This window comes from Dunckerocampus dactyliophorus, chromosome 8, assembly GCF_027744805.1.
Source record: "Dunckerocampus dactyliophorus isolate RoL2022-P2 chromosome 8, RoL_Ddac_1.1, whole genome shotgun sequence".
Classification (NCBI taxonomy): Eukaryota; Metazoa; Chordata; class Actinopteri; order Syngnathiformes; family Syngnathidae; genus Dunckerocampus; species Dunckerocampus dactyliophorus.
Window position 1 is genome coordinate 15,629,783 of NC_072826.1, and position 22,393 is coordinate 15,652,175.

At 42.1% G+C, this 22,393-nt stretch overlaps 1 protein-coding gene across 4 annotated transcripts in view; it reads right to left on the bottom strand.

The window, feature by feature from the left end:
- The window catches only part of LOC129186677 (synaptotagmin-2-like), a 29,020-nt gene extending 9,311 nt beyond the window's left edge, over positions 1-19,709 (bottom strand). For 2 of the 4 annotated variants that reach the window (XM_054785160.1, XM_054785157.1), the window contains exons 1-3: positions 19,412-19,643; positions 2,757-2,985; positions 2,519-2,679 (exon numbers count right to left, since the gene is read on the bottom strand). In XM_054785160.1, the coding sequence (XP_054641135.1) occupies positions 2,519-2,679; positions 2,757-2,961 (366 nt within the window). In that variant the 5' untranslated portion in view covers positions 2,962-2,985; positions 19,412-19,643. Of the gene's footprint in view, positions 1-2,518; positions 2,680-2,756; positions 2,986-9,093; positions 9,261-19,411 lie in introns of those variants that run through there. The other 2 variants (XM_054785159.1, XM_054785158.1) reach the window with 2 other exon arrangements.
- Positions 19,710-22,393: the final 2,684 nt, after the last annotated feature.

Below are 22,393 nucleotides of genomic sequence, written 5' to 3' on the forward strand. Positions count from 1 at the left end.
GGCTGCGAGTCTGAGACCCCTAGTGTAGGCTGCATACGCTACTACTCATGGATTTGTGACTCGCTAAGGCATTAATAAGTTGGTTCCATTCCCAGTGTCACAGTGCCCTCTACGGGTCAAGCTGCAAACTTACCTGGAAATGCAAACACGACAGCCTCCATCTCCATTTCCCCTCCCCAAGAAGACAGTTCTGTCTCAAGGTATGTTGACGTATTACGACTTGTACGTAACTTACAAATAACGTGTGTGAACGGGCGTCAACGATTGCATCACTTATTGCCCGCGGATGCGGGACGTATGAATCATACGTTGACATACGTCGAAAGGTTTTATGCAGGCACAAAATTTTTGGACGACTTAGACATACTACGACGTACGCCAGCGTATTGGCCAAATTTTTCATACGTTGGCGTAAGCTGGCTAAATCGTTAAGGTGTGACAGGCGTTGGGCGTTGGCCATAAATTGTGAACACCGGCAACACGCTACGCATTCGTTGATATAAGTTGTCTATAAGTTAGAGAAACGTTCTATATAAGTTACTAATACGTCATGTTTACATCGAACTAGTTATGAATACGCTATGTATATGCCCAAAATTGAAAAAAAAAACGTCGGCAGTTCAACGTATGCCATCAAAATGATCACGTCAGGCATGCGCTGCCAAAATCGTCAAGGAGTGACAGGGCCCTTAGATCTTCTGACATGCTAGTGCAGGACAGGGACAGCCAGTCAGTGGCGGTATTGCATGCTTGTTCCATCAGCATTCCATCAGTTTCCTGATTTTCAAGAGGCTTAGAGAGTAGTAAGAATAGTTACATCATTTAGAATCAATGCAAGGGGATGTTTTGTCAGGTCATTTCGAACCCTATGTCTTATGCTTTTTCACTGCACAGTACCGACTCAGTTTGAATTGACTCGGGTGTATGGTTGGCTGGCATCTTCATCACATACACAACAATGGCGCGGTGATACGACCGGAGAGAGAAAGTAACGGCGAGCGATTGTGAGGTCTGAATTTTTTGAGGAGGCATTTTTGTGACGCAAATGTGTTTTGAACACATATTGTTTTGAGAAGCCAGACTCTTTACTTATGTGGCCCCAGCAACTAACCGGAATTACGTTCCTCATCACCGAAATCCGACCAGAACTGGGTTCACGGGACCAAGTGGGGGGTAAGTCACTGTCGATGCACTACACTGTTGATGGGGATGTTATACAACTTCATGTCAAAAAATCCAAACTGTCCCTTTGGGAGATAAATTTTATTAGAGAGGAGACTGAGGTAAAAAAAAAAAAAATGAAGCGCTACAGATTTGCTTACAGAATAATTTTTTTAAAACGTAAAATAAATAAAATGGCATTTTGTTGGTAGATTATTTTAAGAAGTTGGCCACAGTAAGTACACTAAAAAAAATAAACAACAACAAACAGAGCGCTGCTGCAGGGTTGAGATTGTGGAGTATAAAACTGTATCGTCCAGCGCTAAGGCACAGCAACAGGGTAAGCATGGGTGTTTATTTTTGTCATTTATAGCTGTAAATCTGAGAAATCTGATTCTGGCCTGGGTATCTCGTTTTGTCAATGGAAGTACATCAATAACAAGTAAAGTAGTGGCGAGCTAAGTTGGTATTGTGCAGTGGAAAAGGGGCATTAGAACAAAGATGTTGTTGCTTATTTCATATCCAAAATGGAAAGAGGTTAGCATTAGTGTGCTACCTAAATGATTCAGGTTTAAAGGGAACAACATTTATGAATGGCAATGCTTTTAAATAACAGCTTAACGCGACATGATTTGGCCTTTTAGAGTTGTTCTTGAGGATGAAAGGAGTCATGCAGTTTTGTCATACTCCCATAAACCCACCAAAACATGCCCTTTAGCTCATGCATAAATTAATAGTGTTAGAGAATCTTCTTGACCCAATCTGGTTGATATTGGTCGCATGAACAGTTGTGCTGTTAGACAGACTCTCCTCTCCGAAGGAGCGCAACATGGCTTTCCAAAGGAGTTAATTCAAGTTCAAGCCAAAGGGGGTGTCATTCCATAGCCAATCCACCTACCGTAGAGCAGGAGTCCACCACGGTCAAGAAACACGAGACAGACACAAAGCCACAAAAGAGGAAGGAGAGCAGAGAGAGGCAGAGATTCAACTCACGACACAGCAAACACAAAAGATGGGCGGTCGCTGCAGACGCCTTCGTGGTGAAAAATGACACACCTGCGTTATTTGCTTTCATTCGCTGATACTGTAGACACTAATTAATTGCTTTAATTAAAGCGCGCCGACCAATCTGGGAGTGGCTTAGGACTCAAATCAATCAACTAATCTATTAAATGTAGCTCTTTGTCCTTTCCCAAGTGCGGCATTTTTCATCACATTTAAACAACACAACATCAGGTAAAGAAAGGGAAAAGAGCTGCCTTCATGTCCTAGAAGATAAAAGGTGGTTAACATCTATAGGTGGATAAGAAATTCTGCAAGAGAAATAGCGATATGAGGGCGTCAGCTGTGGTCGTACCTCACCGCCCTGCATGTTCTTCATGTTGAAGCCGTCCTTGCCCTTCTTGCCCTTCTTGTTCTTTTTCTTCTTGCAGCAGCATTTCTTGATGATGCAGAAGCAGCAGGTGAGGACCAGCAAAGCGGCCACCACGGCGATGGCGATCAGAGCCCACGGGGGCACTGGCGAGGAAGAAGAGTGTCAAATGAATGCACATCAAGTCAAGTCTTGGTTCTCCAAATGTCGAGGTGTCACTCACATGGAATTTTGTCAATTTCATTCAAGAACTTGCTCTTGATCTCCTCAAACATGTCGTTCTTGCTGATCTCCGTGTTGTTGTTGGAACCGGAGATTTCTGCGGCGGTGGAGATGGCGGCCGAGGTGGGGGCCATGGTGACGGTGGTGGCGCCGGTGGGCTCCGCGGGGGCCACAGGCTGTGTCCTCCTGAACAGGTTGAACTTCATGGCCACAGATGAGACACGGCGTCCCTAAGACACAAAGCGGACAAAAAATAGTGAGAGTGGTGGCAATGAGGACCCACAGATTTTTGGACCAAAAACAACTGCAGTGGCTTGTCGAAAGGAGGCGACCAATCATTGCTAAAATTAAGTGGATGGTCTTTCCTAGAAAAAGCCCCTACAACTCAGAATGTTCTTCGTTCCGTTATAAAGGAAATTAGCAAATCCTGACTGTGGAAACCTTGCAAAGTACTGCAGCTGGTAAAGGCATTTGTGGTGCCCCCAATGGATTGTGGTCAAAATGCTTTGGAAACCATACTAGCATACATACACACTAATATCCTCAAAGTATTATAAGATTAAACAAATAGCCAATGACTTATATGGCCAATTAGTTGCTAAGTTCTGCCCACACTTCTGCAAAGATGTTTTGGTGCTTGATAACTAGGGTTGGCTATCAAGCATTGATGGGAACCGGGACTAACATTCCAATTCTCCCGGAATCGTAGATTTTTTTAAACTCCTACTTTCGGTGATCGACCAGCCCACCGACCTGAAAAAATGGTCGCATAACACGCCAGCGAACACCAACGAAAAAGAAGCAGCCGTAAGCGTTTGTGTTCATCCATTTCAACCATGGATAGCGTTTGCCCGATAGGCTCCAGCATACCCTCGCGACCCTAGTGAGGACACGTGTCATAGATAATGGATGGATGGATGGACAGTGTGTGATGGCGCTCGAAAGTTTGGCAGAAATTCTTTAAAAAAAATGAACAGTAGGTGCAGTGCAACATTTGCAACGCCATTATATCATGCACAGGAGGGTGCACCACTAACACGATTAAACATATGTGGATTCACGGTCTCCAGAGTGGCCTGATTTTGACACGCTATACCGGACGTCTTCCAACCAGTCAAGTAAGTAAAACAATAAACAATGTCGATCTTTTGCCAACACTCAAGCAGCAAACAAATAATACTTTATACTGCGAATACGGCCAACTCAAATATCCAGCCAGCGTAAGGCTGTGTAATTTTTCATAGACAAACAACCTGACGTTAATGCTAGCTTTAGCCAGGAAGTTGACCAGACCCCACATTAAGCGTTACTCCATTCACCGTACTTGTTTGACATTCTGCACCCAGGTTAGCAGGAGCCATCCGAACCATCCGAACCATCCGAACCTGACATGGTTAAGTTACACTTTGTCTATTCTGCATCATAAGACACTCTACAACACATAAACAACTTGATATGTGTCATTGTTTTTTCATGAGGTTTTCAAAAATAAAAAACATTTGTGAACATGTACTTCTATGTAAAGAGACTTCAAAACATTTACGTTCAACTGTTTGATATTTATATACTCGTTGAAAATAGCCCTGTGAGAAATTACTAAAAATGTCATATAATTAAAAAAAATAAAAATCATGGCGACATTCAGACATTTCATCCAAGAACTTTGGTTAGTGCCCTCATTTAAACCATGCAAACTTTTTTGACCCTACCTCTAAAAAGAATCAGAATCAAGAATCGTTGGGAACCGGAATCGAAATGAGGAATCCGAAGCGGAATCGCTCAAATTCAAACAATGCCCAAACCTATTGATGAAAGCCAAGTTTTTCAACCAATCTTGTTCAAATTTTACAGGCATGTGCTTGTCAGTCCCCTAAAAGTGTGTACAAAATTTCGAGGTGATTCAGTGATATGCCCTAAAGTTACAGCTGGTATTTTCTAAGAGAGGATTGAACTCTGTAAGAAATTTCAAGTCAATACCATTTACCAGCAGCAGCGCTACCATATTGTATATTTGTCCGAAAAATAATATCAGAAGAGTCGGACTTAGTTTTTTGACAATTTTCACCATTTTGTGTGCAGCGCTTCAGGAGTAGAAGCTTTCACAAACAAGTGATGGGAAAATATAAGGGCAACCCTAGCAGCACCCAAGCAGAAATTTCTTGCCTTGACGTAAAAGAATCCATCAAATCCTCAAAGAAAGTTGGTTGAAAACTGCATCTGGTTAAGAGTGGACCAAAAATGGCGATTTGACAAACTTAAGATGCCTCATAATCTAATATCTTTACAACAATCTCATTATCCCCAAAAGAGGGAAGCTAAAGGGCAGCAACACTGATGTTGTTTTAAGACCGAGGGCTATTGTAGAAGAGAAGGTTCAACAGGTCATCAGCGATGGCGTAAATAGATATCCCACCTGTGCACGAGGGCGCATTCCCAATGACGATGAACACAAACTCATTCATTCATGCCGACGTGAGGAGTTAGTGTCTGAGTGACAAATTGACAAAAGCCTCTGCGTCTCTGAGCACAGTCATCCAGAAGAGATGGATGAGGCAGAGCGAAGACAAAATTAAAGAATCCACTCAGGCAGTTGAAGAAGGAGGGAGGAAGAGGATAGGAGAGCTCTCCATCAATGAATTCTTCATGACCAGGTGGCAGTGTGGCTAAGTTGGATAAAATGCCTGTCGAGTAAATAGGAGACCTTGGCTTTGAATGCCAGCAGTGGTCTCAGGGGTGGCTGTTGAGGGCTGATTTCCCAGCTAGTACAGGTCTATGTGAGAGGGGAGTGCAAGAAAACTGATAAGTCACTGGACCTGTCAGGAAGTCAGGCTTTAAATGCATTATGCAGTCACTGCATTGTTGTCCTTGCAACCCGCAAAACTATCCACGGAAATACTCTACCGACTAATCAAGACACTGCATGATATGTTGCTTGCCTCAGTGAACCCAGGAAGATGAAAAAGAAGACACTGACCACAAAATCTGGGCAAATAAGTACACATGTAGCTCTGCTGGCATTGTGTGATCTGTATCATTTTGACAAAAACAGCCATGTATAGCGGCTGCAGACAACCAATCAATTAAATGGAAAGTTACGCACAGAAAGACAAGCAATCATTCACTGATTTCCATGGTTTTATGACGTTTTTTTTTTTTTTGTATGGCAGTTAGATTGGTTGGTTTATAGCGATTTGGTAGTTATCCCACTTCAGGATGAAGACACTGTCTCTCTCTTTGTGGCGTGCTCTTCTCGAGCAGATATCTGCAGTTGTGTGTCGGACTGACGACACATTAAGCTCACACTTGATGTCCTTCCCCTCCCGCTCAGGCTTGACAAAGTTGCCCATAAACATGCCAAGCACCTAGTGGTGGCGGAACAAATAGCACAAAGAGCATGAAGTCCATTTTTCCCAAGAAAAGACCCGCGACCCACTGAAAACGGTTCTGCGAATCACTTTTGGGTCCCAACCCATCAGTTGAGAATAACTGCTCTATATGTTGTCATGGTTACAATACTACCGAGAAGTGACAGTGAACACTATACAAACAGAAATACTGATACCTCAGTCAAGCTTTCAATGATATCACATCCTCTTTACTCAATAAAAACATTCACTGACGCAAAACCTATCAGTATCATCTGGTAAAACGGTGGACAAGTGTCCACCGTTTTACCAGATGATACTGATATTGAATTACTCAAAATTCAACCCAAAACTGAAACAAAAACAAGATCCAGAAGTACCTCTCAGTCTATGTCTTTTTTGACATTAGCAGAGTTTCCACCAAGCAGTACAGTTAGATCCAGTTTCTACAACACAGTTTTTTGGCATTCACATTGTAAGGGCCCCAAAATATCCATATTATCCCACTTTTTAACAGTGACGTGCAGTCAGGGTAGGCAGTGCAAAAATGCAAAAAACAAGTAATGATAACATAAAACAAATATTAATATTTGTGAATTGAACTGCACTCTCAATGTATTTCCTGGAGGAGTCCAATAGCTTTTAACATTTCCTTCAGTAAAAGTTGGTTAACGCCCCCTGCCAGTTTATTTGTCAGTCAGCATGTCGCCAATAATATAATGTTGCAGAAACATTTATTATACACCATGACCTTCTACAGCCCGTGTAATGTCTTTAATGTGAGTGTGACATCCTTATTCTTGTTAAGCTGACAATAAAATACATCGAAATATCATATGGAAGGCACTTGCAGTACCGCTGCATCCTGAAGGGGTCAGGCTTGAGTGAGCTGAAAGGTGCCTGTCTCTGACATTCTTCCATAGGGGAAAAGCCAGTAGCAGCACGAGCTTGCAGAAATTGCAATGCATTCAATGTGATTTTATGCTCTGCTGAATGAATTAATGACTTTGACTGCCAAGATGGATATGATATACCCAAGCTCACCAGGAGGATATCAGATTTTTACACCAAAGTATCAGAGCTTTTCCTGGAGAAGGAAAATGCTGCATGTGCTTCTAATGCAGATAAAAGATAAGACTGTAATGTTTTTATGTCTGCAAGTCAGCCTCACTTCACTGCACGCCACTGCTTTTCAACCATTTGCAACACTGGCATACATCTGTGAGCTACAGTGCTAAAATCACACATTTTAGTCACATTTTAAAAGCAACATCATGGTAGGTTAGCCTATGGACATTCGTAGGTCTATTTTAGGGTGGCTTGAGTCCCACTGAAAAATTACCAACACCGTCTATAATTACAGGTGATTTTTTTCATGTAAGAAATTAGTCCAGGTATATACTTAACACAAACCAGCAATAATATGAGTTTAATGCATCAAAACAAATGATAATAAGTTGTAATTATATGTTTAGAAAGGTAGAGGTGGCTGTTTGGACCCAGGTGTTGTGTGTGAGTTATCAATAAACCAAACAGTAAATAGAACTCTGTGGCTTCGACCCGTGGTCTTACATGAGGAACAGCAACATGCCTCTTGTCTAGTCACCCAGCATAAATTGTGCACACAGTGATTTCCTGTTCAGTGCAAAGTAAGCTTCAAAATAACAGCATGTCGGTATTAACCTGGATTCCATGGTACCAGGTGGAAGCTGCGTGTCATTTCTTCTCTGTTAAGCAAAGGTAAAGCTTCTGATGTGGGCAGAGTGCTTTTTCTTAGAAGACGAGAATTTTTAACATATATCAAATTGTAAGTTGGTGTTAGCAATTGTGAATGTAATGTAATGTTTACCTATGTTTACATTTCCTAGGGGGAAACAATATGATATGGTAGTTGGTTATGTGTTTATATAACTCATATATAACTATATAACTATATAACTATAACTATAACTTATATAACTCATTTTGACTCACTCATTTCCTTCCAGTGAAGGAAATGAGTGAGCCTGGTAACAAGTCCTAAAAATTACACTTCAAATAATGTTCGAAATAACCGTTCGGCTAAGGGGCCCCCCATCTTTCAGTCCTAGTGACGTCCCTGGGTTAGCATACTTGCTGAAGAAAAAACAAACGATCAAGCTTCCAGCTCCCTCACCTATGACTGACAGATAGTTGGCTGAGCTCCAAGCTTTTACTTTTAGATGTGTAGAGAAGCCTGACTTTTCTTTTTCTTTTTTTTGTACAAAGGTCATGTAGCTGGGGCTGGGGTCAGAGGTGAGACCATGTCCACGAGGAAGGAGGTTTTTCCTCCTGATTCCTACAAAAGCGACCGTTTCAGTGTTTCTTCTCTCAAAAGTGAGATGATAGATTTTTCTCACGTTTGGAGATCATAAACAGGGAGCGGGGACACATATGACTTAGAGCAAAATTAAAAAGTACATTTTGCACAATAGGTCACCTCACATACAAGAGGCCAGAGATGCTCCAGCATTCCTCCATGTTTGCCTCCTGTCTCAGCTGTGGTCATACGTATAGCGGCGGCGGCTGCTGTTCGTGTGCCATCGACTGACCGTTCTTTGTTGCTAAGCAATCCTGAAAGTGCCTATCAGCTATCAGCAATCCAATTGCCCACAACCTGCGTTGTAGGAGCAAGAATGACCAGCCAATCAAAGAAGCAATCGTCTCCCTGCCAGTGTCTAGTCATTTCTGAGCACCGAGCATGACTGCTGCAACCTCTCATATATGACGAATGTGATTAAAGTTTGTGCAGCAAACATGGAGGGGGGGGGTCTAATAAATAGAGGTTGAACTACATTTACAGACAGGATGAGGTCTACTAAATAATCTTAGCTCCAACTTCCATAACTTACACTTTAATGTTTTATGTCTGAAAGTCAGCATCGCACAGACACAGAAAAGCACCATACTTGGTTTGACAAAATAAAAAAACAAACATGTCTCATTAAAACTCACCAGTCAGATGTGGTGCTATTGGTGGTGTTGGTGTCCCCCCCTCCCGTCCCGACGTGGCCCATCCAGCAGCAGCAACTGTTTTAGGCTTCTTGTCCTAGCTCACGGCTCTGCCAACATTTCTCCCCCGTAAGCAAAGACTGCAGTCTCTTCTCACTTCGCTTCACTGCAGCACTACACCCCCACCATCCGCCTCCAATACACAGCCCCCCCCAAGACACAAACACACACACAATCACCATTGCCATCCTTTCACACACGCACCTCCCTTCTCTATGCCTCCCCCTTTTACCTCACTTTTGCCCAGCCTCATTTGGATGCGGTTCACACGCATACACACACAATGCAGCATGCCATGCTTTGGTCTTTAGGTGGATCAGGGGGTCACTCGGAGGCGGATCAATAAGGAGGTGGGGTGAAACAATATTTGTCCTCATGTGGTATACTGTTGGAAAGCCTGTTTACACAATTACGCAACAGACGATGTGTGTTGTGGCCTTGTAAAATGTGGCAAATCGAGGCTTGTCATCATCTAAAACAGTTTGGGACCAAACTTCATCTCCCCCCACAGGGTGGTGTTTATCCCAGACTACCTCCAGAATTTGGGAGTAGAAAGAATCAAGTGGCCTGCCAACAGTCCCAACTCAAACCGACTGAACATTTGTGAAATCAGCTTTGGCCTGCTGTTCTAGTTGCTCCTGGGAGGAAGAGTGAAATGGCGTCCCACAACAGTGTGGTTAACTTTTAGTTTTATCTTTAGCTTACCTTTTCTGATCTGTTTATGTAAATTGTGAACTTGGGCCATTTCCCCATGGTGCTATTCCTAAAACCATGTGAGATGACTGCTTTTTCTAATTCGTCGCAACAGGCGCAAGAATGTAAAACAAGAAGCAGGTTTGCAGTATGGAATTGAATACAGGATTGAGCTCGATAGGACACATTTTCTGTGTAATTAATATAATAAAGACTTGCTGGTAATTTCATTTAAGATTGCAGTCATCAAATGTCATCAGATTTCCTTGCCCAAATGTTGCATTTTTACAAGTCTAAATACTTTTCGATATACTTTATAGTAGTCAGTGTACAGCATGGAGATCATGCTCTTTTCCACAATGAACTGCAGTACCGGCAGCACTTGCGCAGCCCCACAGCGTGACGCTACCACCACCATGCTTGACTGCTGGCAAGACACAATTATCTTGCTACTCCATTGTGTTGCCAGCTGTTTAGACAATAATGACTGTGTGTTGACTCATCTTCAGTGGATAGTAAATTTATACCACCTTGTTTTGTTTGTTTTCTATACTAGTATCCTTTGAGAAGATGCTGTCTTGATCAAATTATTCTCCTTCACATGCATATAAGCTCAACGAACGTAGGTCCCCACGGGTTTTGTATATTTCGTCGACGTAATAGTTTGAGTATTGTAATGATGACACCTGACTGCACCCAACTAGTTTCAAGTTGTGAAGCTGTGCCAAGTTTGCTACTGTGTCAATATGAACTACTCCCTTCATTACTTGGGCTGCCAAGAAGACAGAAGAGACCAATTTCATAAACCATCCGAACCACTTTCTCTGATCCCTCAAGAGACTCGTTGGTCTCATAGATGATTGGATGTAAACAGCTACAGCCATAAATGCCCACTACCAACAACAACGTGACTATGAGTCATAGCATCTGGTCTCGAAGTGTTTTAGAGTTCATGCTGCGGTGTACTTCCATTCTGCTGCAACGTAAACTGCACTTTTGCCACAAGGGGGCAGGCGTCTCACATCAAACATGTTAGCAGCACATACTGCATAAATAAACGTGCAAGAGAGAAAGTTGGTTCACTGACCGGTTGCTGAACTGTATTTAATACGGTCTGGTCTCAGATGGTTTTGTGTGACTTTCAGACCACATTTTGCTTGGAACTGTAGGTCAATTTTAACTGCTTAAAGTTCTGAGTTCTATCTGTACTTTCTACTAAATGACATTTTTAGACAGCAGAAATACTAAAAAAAAAAAATAGCCTCTTTCAAGTGAAGATGCAGCATCAGAGTCTTACCAGAAGATCCAACAGTTACATGTGGCTTTCACACAGAACAACCCAGCGATGACAGGTAATGCCTGAACTGGTGTGCTTTCACACAGCACCATGGACAGTGACAATTACTTTCAACACAACGATGATGGCTTCAGTATACGACAGCGTGATCACTCTGCCGGCCCTTCTGACAGCGTCTTGGTCCTGTTATAGCTCTTCGGGTTTAGGGGTTAGGGGTTAGGGCTAGAGTTAGCAGCTAAGTCTGGGTTGATGTTAGGGTTCTTACAGCATCTTGATCCTGTTATAGCTCTTCAGGTTAAGGTTAGGGGGGACTTTCGAGTTCTGACAGTATCCAATCCTGTCATAGCTCCTCAACAGGTGCAGACAGCCTGACTTGCAATTCTCTGCCAAAACGCTAGGGGCAGTGTTTTTTGTTGTTTTTTTTACTCGCGACTGAGCCTCCTCAGTAGTAGTAGTAGTAATGGTGACTGAAGCGACATCCAGATTGTTGTTGGAGCTAGAGCTCCAACAACGTCAATTACTTTTATTAGACATGTTGCTCTAAAACTGCTCATATTTATATCACATTCAAATAACTGCTCATATTTGCTCCTCCGTTTTTGCCGTTGTTTCTTTTGTTTTAGCTGACATTTTGGCTCTTTTGCAAAAAACAGGAAATTATTAACTTAAAAAAAGGCAACCAGTCACAGCTCTGCAGTCCATTGACGCGAGGATCGAATTTTGTGGAAGTCCACGTCAAGCTTCGCTGGTGAGCTTGGAGGGGGAGGAGCTTGCCAGCACCGTGATGCTTTAGCATAATGAGGCCTGAAGTGTCAGGTGTTAAACTTCACACCCTGGTCCCAACTTTACACTATTCCCTTTCACACAGGCTCCGTTCTGGCCCTGATGCTGCCTCCGAAGCCGCAAAATTGCGGGGTAGAACAATGAGTGTTCCATTTGCCCATGTAAACACCATATGTTCTGTGTTGATTGTTCAATTAAAAACAACAAAAGTGACAGAAAACAGAAGAATACAGAACATTCCTTGAAGTTTGGCAGCACACATTGAAATCTACTGAACAAGAGTATCAACAGCGGTAGGAAGTGGAGGACTGTTGGAGCCCACTTTTGGACAAAGTGTGCCTGTCTCTGTCTGTTGCACCCCTGCATTGCAGCACTCCCTGCAGGAGCTGTGAGGGTGCAGTCTTTTTCCACATCTCGCCTCACAGGAAGACAAATCATTCCCAGTAAAATGTCCTGCCGCGTCTCAGCACGCACACGTTTGCACCAGCTGTCCTATTAGCAACTATTTATCTGGAGCTTTGATTGTGTTGCTCTTATCCCATCTTGTCCTCAGTCCTTTGTCTCTTGTAGTGGGACAACTGGCTGAGGAAGTGGCTTGACTCACGATGCACCTCACTTTGCTAATGTAGTGTGTGTTGATGCAGCAACTTCATTGTGACCTTGTACCCCTTGATCACCAAAAAAAGCTGACTCGGGAAGCTTAACTGATCTAGTCCAGTACATGAAATGATATCGTGGAGTGACTCGTGTTGGGCTTCTATGTTTTTGATTATATCTGTTTTTTAAATCTACAGTCTAAAGGTTTGGCTGTCTGGTTCCACATCACATACTGTACTCGGTGTGATTGGGATCAATGACATTTGTGATCTAAATGCTTTGGAAGACATGCTAGCAGGCCGTGGTAGTTAGCTAGTAGTTGGCATGTTGGCGTCACAGTCAGGAGACCGAGGGTTTGAATCTTCATTGGGCATCTCCGTGTGCCGTTTTCAGGTTCCCACCACGTGTGTGGGGGTTTTCTCTGGGTACTCCAGCTTGTTCTCACATTCTAAAAATGCTCATGTTAGGCTAATTGGAGACTCTAAATTGTCTACAGGTGTGAATGCTTGTTTGTCTGTATGTGTCCTGCATTTAGGTTGTTGACAAGCCCAGGGTGTCCAAGGTGTACCCTTATGTTGGTTGTTCACAGTCGGCTGTCTCTAAAATCTGGACAAAGTACAAACAACACGGGAAGTTTGTTAAAAGCAAACATACCGGTAGACCAAGGAAGCCATCAAAGCATCAAGACAGAAAACCTAAAGCAATATGTTGAAAACAGAAAATTGGAGGAACAAATGGGAGGAAACAGGAGTCAACAAGAGAGAACTGTAAGAAAGCGCCTAAAAAAATGGGATTCACGTCAAGAAAAGCTATCATTAACACGTAAACAGAACAAAACAAGGTTACAATGGGCTAAGGGAAAGCAATCACGGACTTGGGATGACTGGATGAAAGTCATACTCAGTGATGAATGATGAATCTGCATTGGGCGAGGTGGTGATGCTGGAACTTTTGTTTCGTACCGTTCCAACACAACTGTCTGAAAAAAATGTCCACAGTCAAGGTGATGTGGGACTACACGTAAGGTAAAGGCACTGGGGACATAGCTTACATTACATCTTCAATAAATGCACAAGTTTATGTTGACATTTTGGGCACTTTTCTGATCCCATCAATTGAAAGGCTGTTTGGGGATGATGAATCATTTTCAAGATGATAATGCATCTTGCCATAGAGCAAAAAACACACATAAGGTCAATGTCCCAGCCTGCAAATAGTCCAGATCTCAATCCAATTGAAAATCTGTGGTGGAAGTTGAAGAAAATGGTCCATGAGAAGACTCCGACCTGCAAAGCTGATCTGTCAACAGCAGTCAGCAGCAGTCTTGATGAAGCGTACTGTTTGTCACTCATGTAAGTCCATGCCTCAGAGACTGCAAGCTGCAACAAAGTACTAGTGGTGTGTTGAAGTGTTGTTTTGTTGTTTGTTTTTCATGATTCCATGATTTTTTTCCACAGAACTGAGTGATTCCATAATTTTTACCCTCTGCTCGGTCTAAAAAAGTAACCGTTACTGACGACCAAATTGTTTTTCCTTGTTTTCTTTTAGTGTTTTGTAGAGCCAGAAAGTTGCTATTTGAAATGACTTTAGTGTTGTGTCATGTCTGTCATCTGCTTTCCATCCATCCATCCATTTTCTATGTCGCTTTTCCTCATTTGGGTCGCGGGAGCATGCTGGAGCATATCCCAGATGAGTTCAGGCGACAGGCGGGGTACGCCCTGGACCGGTCGCCAGCCAATCGCAGGGCACATATAGACAAACAACCATTCACACTCACATTCATACCTATGGACAATTTAGAGTCTCCAATTAACCTAACATGCATGTTTTTGGAATGTGGGAGGAAACCGGAGTACCCGGAGAAAACCCACGCACGCACAGGGAGAACATGCAAACTCCACACAGAAATGCACAAGAGAGAATCAAACCCATGTCTTCCCGATCTCCAGACTGTTACTGTGTTGGCCGACATGCTAACCACTAGACCACCGTGCGGCCCTGTCATCTGCTTTTCTCTACAAAATTAAACAACTGAATGAACATCCTCTGCAGTTTGTTTGGAGTGTTTTTTTTTTTATGGGGGCTATGTTTTTCAACCAATCTTGTTCAAATTTACCAACATGTGCTTGCCAGTCCCCTAAAGGTGTGTACCAAATTCCATGGTGATTCAGGTAAATGCCCTAAAGTTACAGCTGGTGTATTGAGCATTGAGCTGTTAATCCGACTTTGGGGTTTAACAACAGTGTCACCGTGTACAGTAGTGTATTTGGCAGAAACATAATAGCACAGGCATGCTATTATGTTGCACAGGATGCATGTTTTGACAAAGGTTTACCCTTTTGTGTGCAGCAGTTCAGGAGTAGAGGAGTTGGCTTACACAAACCAATACATACAAACACATGGCATGTCCTTGCTGGACAGATCCCCTCCAACGCGTATGTACACTGAAGGCAATCGCACTAAGATTGTAGACGACCCTTTTACATTCACTCGTACAGTAAAAATGGGAAACAAAACCATTTTACTGTCAGCTTGCGTCAAAGGAAACAATCTAAACAATCTCGTTGAAAAAAAATGCAATCAGCACAGTGCTTTAGATTTCTCTCGAGAATTGCTCATATATCTGCTAAAAGGCAAACCAATACCACCATCACACTTATTAACATTTAGCAATTAGCGATGTGAAGTCACTCCTCTGCGGCCAATATATCTCTCTACACATTTCTCTGACAGAAACGTAGGACAGAACCAACTAAGGTTAAGGAAATTAGAAATTAACTTTACTGATTTATAAATAATTGAGTGAGTCTGTAATTTTGCAGACAAAAATGACAACAACAAACGCAAGCTACTGAGGAATACCATTAGCTATTCAAATTGTGTGCTAGCTAGTATGCTAACCAACCATAAACAGAACTGAAGCTTCTAAAACCCTCCAAAATATGCTAAAAAAATGACGTCACGTGACATAACACCAAATAGGCTCAAGCATACGCGCGACCCTCGTGACGATAAGCGGCATAGAAGGTGGATGGAGGGATGGATAACGCCAATATTTTTCAGGGTGCTTACTTTTACATTTGCATGGCAATACAGCAGTGGGTGTGGAGCAAGCACATAAACTGCCTGTGTTGTCTTTATTTTTCCCATGACTGCACTTCATACACAATAGCTATACTGTAGATGCAAGACAAGATTATATAGGCTGCACTACACAATCCCATTTCATGAACCATCAAGCAGCACAGCCAGCCCACAGCATGCACATGTTTCAGCCGGAAGAAGCGTTGTCTCTGTGGAGAAGCCTGCTGACACGAGCTAAAAACTAGTATATTTACTTAATGCTGTTTTGACCTTTTTATTAGCCATTTTTTATTAGAATCGGTGTCGTCACACAAGAAACTGTAGAAATCAATCTGTATGTTTCTGCACATTCTGGTCCCATGCAAACTACAAACATGGTGGATGAGCTGTGCTCTAAAATGATTGATTTTGTACCAAAAAGATTAAATATTATCAAAGAGGTCAAATTTCAGTGCACAACGTACTTATTATACATACTATATATTCTTTTATATTTATTCTATATTATTTATAAAGATGTTTTTATGTTATTATGATGATTTTTATTATTATCATTATTATTTTTGTAAAAAATACTACAAAATTTCCACTGAAAAACAACCATGCCAAAATACATAACAGTTAATAATTACCCTAATTTCCGGTGTATAAGCCGCTACTTGTTTCTCAAAACTTTGAACCCTGCGGCTTATACACCAGTGCAGCTAATATGTGGTCATGTTCTAATCTCGTGACATCTCGCATACTTCAGAACTACTCTGAATCGTTTCAATATGTATTTCGGAAAATGCTATTCCTAAAATAGTCCATCATAACGGCAAAAAACGTTCAGGAAACAACCAAAAAACACAGAGGATCCACCTTTCTCTGCGTTTGCTAACCCTGTTGCTCTTGTTGAGGGGAGCCGGGTATGCTAGCACACGCTGCAGTTTACAGCGAGCAACAACAAGCACCATTTATACTAAAATCAAAAGTAAAACATTGTTGGATTTGGATAATTCAATAAACACCATAAACATACCATCAAGTTTGCAAAGCCTGTTATGTTAAATGACAACAAAAAGGGAAAGTAACATATGAGAGGGGACGTATTGGGATTTGTGCAGCAATCGCGTTGTTGACACATACCTGCGTTCGCAGGGACGCTCTATGATGACTGAAAGGTGGACCACGGTATCCCTGGTCCCACTGTACCGAGGTTCTTATGAAGTTCAGAGCGATAACTCCAGCAGAAATAGTGTGTAATATCCAGCAATTCCCCAAGTGACCCTACACAAAACCTACGCAATGTACGTAGCGCCACAGGCGTACAGGTCATAACCACTCACGTATACAATACATCAATAAATAGAACTACAGATACAACGAGATGATCCAATGTCAGGAGACATTGCGTGTGAATGCTGAAAAGCCGAAGCGAAACTGAAACGCTTTGCTAAGGTGCAACAATCAATGATTGAATTTAGAATGACCATAGGAGCTGTTTGGAAGCTGTAGCTCCACTGAAATATGCTAAAACGTAGAACGAAAGTAGGAGTAGCTTAGTAGTTTGACCTCAACTCTGGAATTGAACCAACAATCTCTGGGCAAGCTTGCCCCAAGTGCGTGCGGAAATGTACGATCATTGCTCATCAAGTGCTGGCTTGACGTTAGACGGCTGCAGTCAGAAATCAACGTTATCAATCAAACAGAATTTACTGCACTCAGTTGAACCATTGCCCCTAATTAGCTGACAGGGGGTTGGGATTGCATCTGTAATTTAATTTCATACAAAATAATGAATGCACACATTGCCCATTTATTTCTAATGAGAAAAATGTTCACAGAAAATATGAAATTCTACTAAATGCGTTGGCGACAGCGCCATGAAAAGCTGACACAAAGCGAAAAGACGACAGTTCGTTTTAGAGGCAAGAAAAGCAGATGGCCTGAACTGGAAAGAAAGTGTAGAAAGAAAGCTTGAAGCTTGAAGGTTAAATACACAGAGAGCAGACGGCCGCAACTTTTGCACAAGTCTGTCGGTGGACCTTTACAACGTGGAGCAGAAAAAAACACGGGTTTGGAAAGGCTGGACTACTGCAGATGAAGAGGAGGACACCGAGAGCACACCAAAGGAGACAGACAGTGAGTGTGAATGGTTGTTTGTCTATATGTGCCCTGTGATTGGCTGGTGACCAGTCCAGGGTGTACCCCGCCTCTCACCCAAAGTCAGCTGGGATAGGCTCCAGCATGCCCCCGCGACCCTAATGAGGAGAAGCGGCATAGAAAATGGATGGATGGAGACCGACAATGCATGTGACGAAGAAATTATGATGCTGTTCAATTCTGACATGGAGGAGGAAGACTTTTGTGGTTTTAGTTCCCAAGAGGACGGCGATGAATGACTTTTCTGGTAGGCTACTGTTATCTATGTTACATGCACTCTTCGGTAAGGTTTAAATAGCCGTGTTGCACCACTGTTTGGCATGCACTGTTTGGGAAAAAAATATTTATTTTATAAAAAAAAAAAAAAATGTGTGCAATGTTTTTCTGTGCACTAAATATCCCATTTTATGACGTGAACACCTGCAATTTATAGTCCGGTGCGGCTTATATATATAGAATTTTTACCCCCAAAATTTAATTTAATTGTATTATTTCTTTATTCATGTTTTTTTTTCCCCTGTATGAATACAAAAAAATACAATAATAATCCTAAAATAAATAAATAGTGTTATTAAATAAATAGATAAAAATCTACCACTTTTCATAAAAGCTACAATAAAATTTAAATTAGATGCTTAAATCCGAAAGTTAAATTATCATTAAAGTGCATTAAAGCCTATTTGGGACTTTTTCAATTTCTTAAATTATAATTGTATTTGTTTTTTTACTTTGCTTTATCAATATTTTATCCTGATATAATTTGAAATTACCATTATTACGACTTCTTTTCAATTTGGAGACAGAGAATGGAGATTAAAGTACGATAATTAACCGTAATTAAACATAATTACGTTTGGCTGCACAGTATGTGTGTGTTAATGTGCTGCAGTGATACACTCCCCTTAATTATTCTTTCCTGTGCCAAGAGGAAGTCTTCATTACACACACACACACACACACAAACACACACAGTCCTGCAGGGAACGCCGCATGCTCCGGACTGGTCCCATCACAGAATGAAGGCCCATCACAAGCGTGCAGGTCATTCCAAGTATGAGGGAAACAATAAAATGCAAGAACACTGCTTTTTTGATAACCTTTTTCAATCAATTCGATCAATTGTGGTGCAAAATACAACATACTTTGATTAAGTCTCTTAATTTAATTGCAAATTTAATTGCATTGAAAGGGTTTGGCAAAGATTGATTGGACACAAATGACTTGACGTGAGCCTTTCACTGACGCTGGCTCAGCATATTTCCTATACTGTACAGCAGTAGCCCCCCCCCCCCAATGCCTTACAATGAGCACAACTTAGAATCCTATCCACAGAGTTGCATTGATTTAAAAGTGTTGAATGAATGGATGACGCATAAAGAATGTGCGTATCAGCTTGCAAGCTTCACGCACGTTTGTTTTTATTATGTAACGTTACACTGCAGCAGCACAGTGATGCTCCCATGCAGCCAAAAGTTGCTCTCAGGCAGATTAAAAGCAATATGGTAAAAGGAGTGGCACCTCTGTCTTCTATAATTACCACTTTTCTATCTCTGTAGAGCTTTTTTCTTTTTTTTCTGCAATGTGTGTAATGAGGTCAGGTTCCTCTGTGGCATTTTAGCCTCCAGAAGTTTAAAAAAAAACAAAAAAAAAAACATTTCTTACCTGGAATCAAAGCTGAGAATGTGCCCTTTTGACGAAAAGAGAAGCCCAAATCTGCACTTTGTATTAAAAAGCCATTTCCAAAACCCCAAAGAAGGCAGGTTCCAGTGTCACCTGCAATGGAGAAGACACAAGCAAGAGGTTGGATGAGACGCTCAGCAAAGGTCTAACATTGTTCCATCACACTGACAGATGCCGGTGCTGTTTCGCTGCTGTATTTCCCGGCACTCTGCCCTCATTGGCTCATCAGTGGGGTCTGAGGAGGAGGGGTTAGCATCTCTGTGGTGCATTCACCACCCTGCACTCCTCCTCCTCCTTCTTGCGCCATCACTTTCATGCAGATGCTGAGCTTGGAGAATTTAGACGCAGGTGGAGGGGGAGGGACCTGGAATCGATGGAAAGGCATAGAGAGAGGTGGCTGAATTTGGAGGTCCTGCTCCTCCGTGTGCTTGTGCATGAAGGACCAGGGGAGGACTGGTGTGTAGAAGGAGTGAAGGGGGGAGTGCTGCAGTGTGAAGAAAACACAATACAGTGCAGCACAGTGACAGCAGCGCTAGTGCCTCCTGTATTATACATAAAGACTCCCACTACACAGTACTCTTCAGCTCAGTTTGGTACTGGTAACTTTTTGAGTTCATGTGCGCATGAAATGACTCACTAATTTGGATTATTTTTTGTGTAGTGGTTCACTAACCTGAATGATTACGTACGTAGGGTGTAACAAGCCTTTGTGCCTGTTGTGAGATCATTCAAACCTGCAATAAAAGCCTGTTGTTCCAGTGATCAAGTCTGGTGCTTGTGTATCTCCCAGTGTAGAATACTACAAACCATTCACAGCATCTTTGAATGTATTATCTGAATGCTTGATGTTTGTATTTTAATGCATTTAGTCATTTTCATGACTTGAAAATGCTTAATTTAGGCAAAATATACGTAATATTTGCTTCAATGTGCATATTTTTGGACTAATAATAGGTCTTATTCAACTACGAAACAGCATGATTTATTAATTTATATATATTTCAAACAATAGAGTGAAGCTGCGAAATTCGAACCTCGAACTGGCGAGAGACGACTGCATGCGCATTGTACGATAGCTAGCAGCACACAGCCTTGTTGCTATGCAGAATTCATAGGGTTCAATCATAACTGCCCCACAGGCCAGTTGACAAAATATGTTTTGAATGACAAACTAGGTGCTGGAGGATGCCAAGCAAGAACAGGAACAGAAAACCCCACGACCACGTCCATTTACATCACATCTCCTTTAGGATGATCTCTGTCTGATATTGTCCAAGACACAAAGCAGTCATGCGTTATCTGGACAATCCATGGCACTCTTTTAATTACATTGCCTTCATGAAGTCTCATTCGCTACATCTGAAATCAATACACAACTCCACTGCCTTAGCTGGCCAGAGCTGCGTGGGGCTGTTAGCACTGCGACGTCCTCCAGGGAATACCATGCAGTGTGTGGATGCTTCGCTTGCACGCCAACAATCCTGAACTTCCTTAGTCCATCCATCCAGCTGGGTTGTCAATGAGAAGCAATGACAGTGCTATGAGTGCCAGTTGCACCATTACTCCTACTAAAACCTTCAGGGAAGATGGCCTAAAAACAATCATATGATTGCCTTTGCTGGTACCCTTGATGGCGGTGAATGGATGGTCGTTTTCCGATATGCAAATACAGGTAAATGAGGTAATACTTCCATGATTGTAGTCCTTGCAAAGCCACAGGACTACACAGACCTCATTAATGGTCTACTGCCAGTGATGGACAAATTACTTTAAAAAAAAAGTATTTAATTATAGATACTATTTACTTGCCCCAAAAAGTAAGTGAATTAGTTATTGTAAGTAATTATTGTGTTACTTTTTAACTTTTTTGCAAAACCTTCAAATACGTATGTCAAACAATTCTGATTGAGTTTTGTGAGTGGTGTGCCGCTGAGAGATGTTTCATGAGATTAGAGTTAGGCTGAACTTGAGACTTTCTCCACCAAAACACTAGGGGGCAGTTTTGGAGAAAGGTTTTAGGGCTGGACTTTGGGGACCAAACTAAGGGCTGGGTGTGTCCCTCCATTGGTCACGTTCCAGAAGAGGAGGGCATAGATGTGATAATGCATCTGTTTCTCCTAATATTTTGGCGATTGTATTAGATAGGGTTAGGATCGTATGTGATTTAAGCAAATTCGCTGGGGCACCTCACCCACACAGACAGCTAGAGGGAATGGAACGTTGGACGGGCTTTATTAATACACAGTTCAGACTTTCATCCACTGGCTGATTTGACATTGATGTAATGCAGGGGTCTCAAACTCAACTTCACTGGGGGCCACTGGAGGTAGAGTCTGCGTGAGGCTCAAGTATTGGGAGTAGGGCTGGGAATCTCAGGGTACCTCACGATACAAATCACAATACATGGCTCACAATAACGCTAAAGGGCCACCCCTCCCCCAGTCCATGTGATAACACCACTGTTAGTTCAGTGTTGGTGTTTCCTTGCCCCTGGAAGTATGTAAGTAACACTGAGCTTGTCCGGATGTTGCGGGCTGCAGTTACACTACTCTTTGATGTCCAGTCGCGGGCCGCAAGATACGATTTGGTGTGCCGCAAATGGCCCGCGGGCCGCTAGTTTGAGACCCCTGATGTAATGTCTGACGTACCGTGCGGTATCTCTTATCGCCAACACGGACATAAACGTATACAATCGTCACTTGCCACTTTGCGGTTTGAAGATTACACCCTCACTCTATCGCGTTTCTTTAAAAAAACAAGCAAATTTTACGCATTCTTGGCCTAAATTAAACCTTTTCAAGCATAGAAATGACAAAATGAACTAAAATACAAATACAGTTTAAGGGATGAAAGGACATTGATGAACTGTAATCTACAACGCACTAGTAGCACACACACCAGACTTGATCGATGTCAACAACAACTATTGCAGGTTTGAATTATCATTAGGCACAATAATAACAA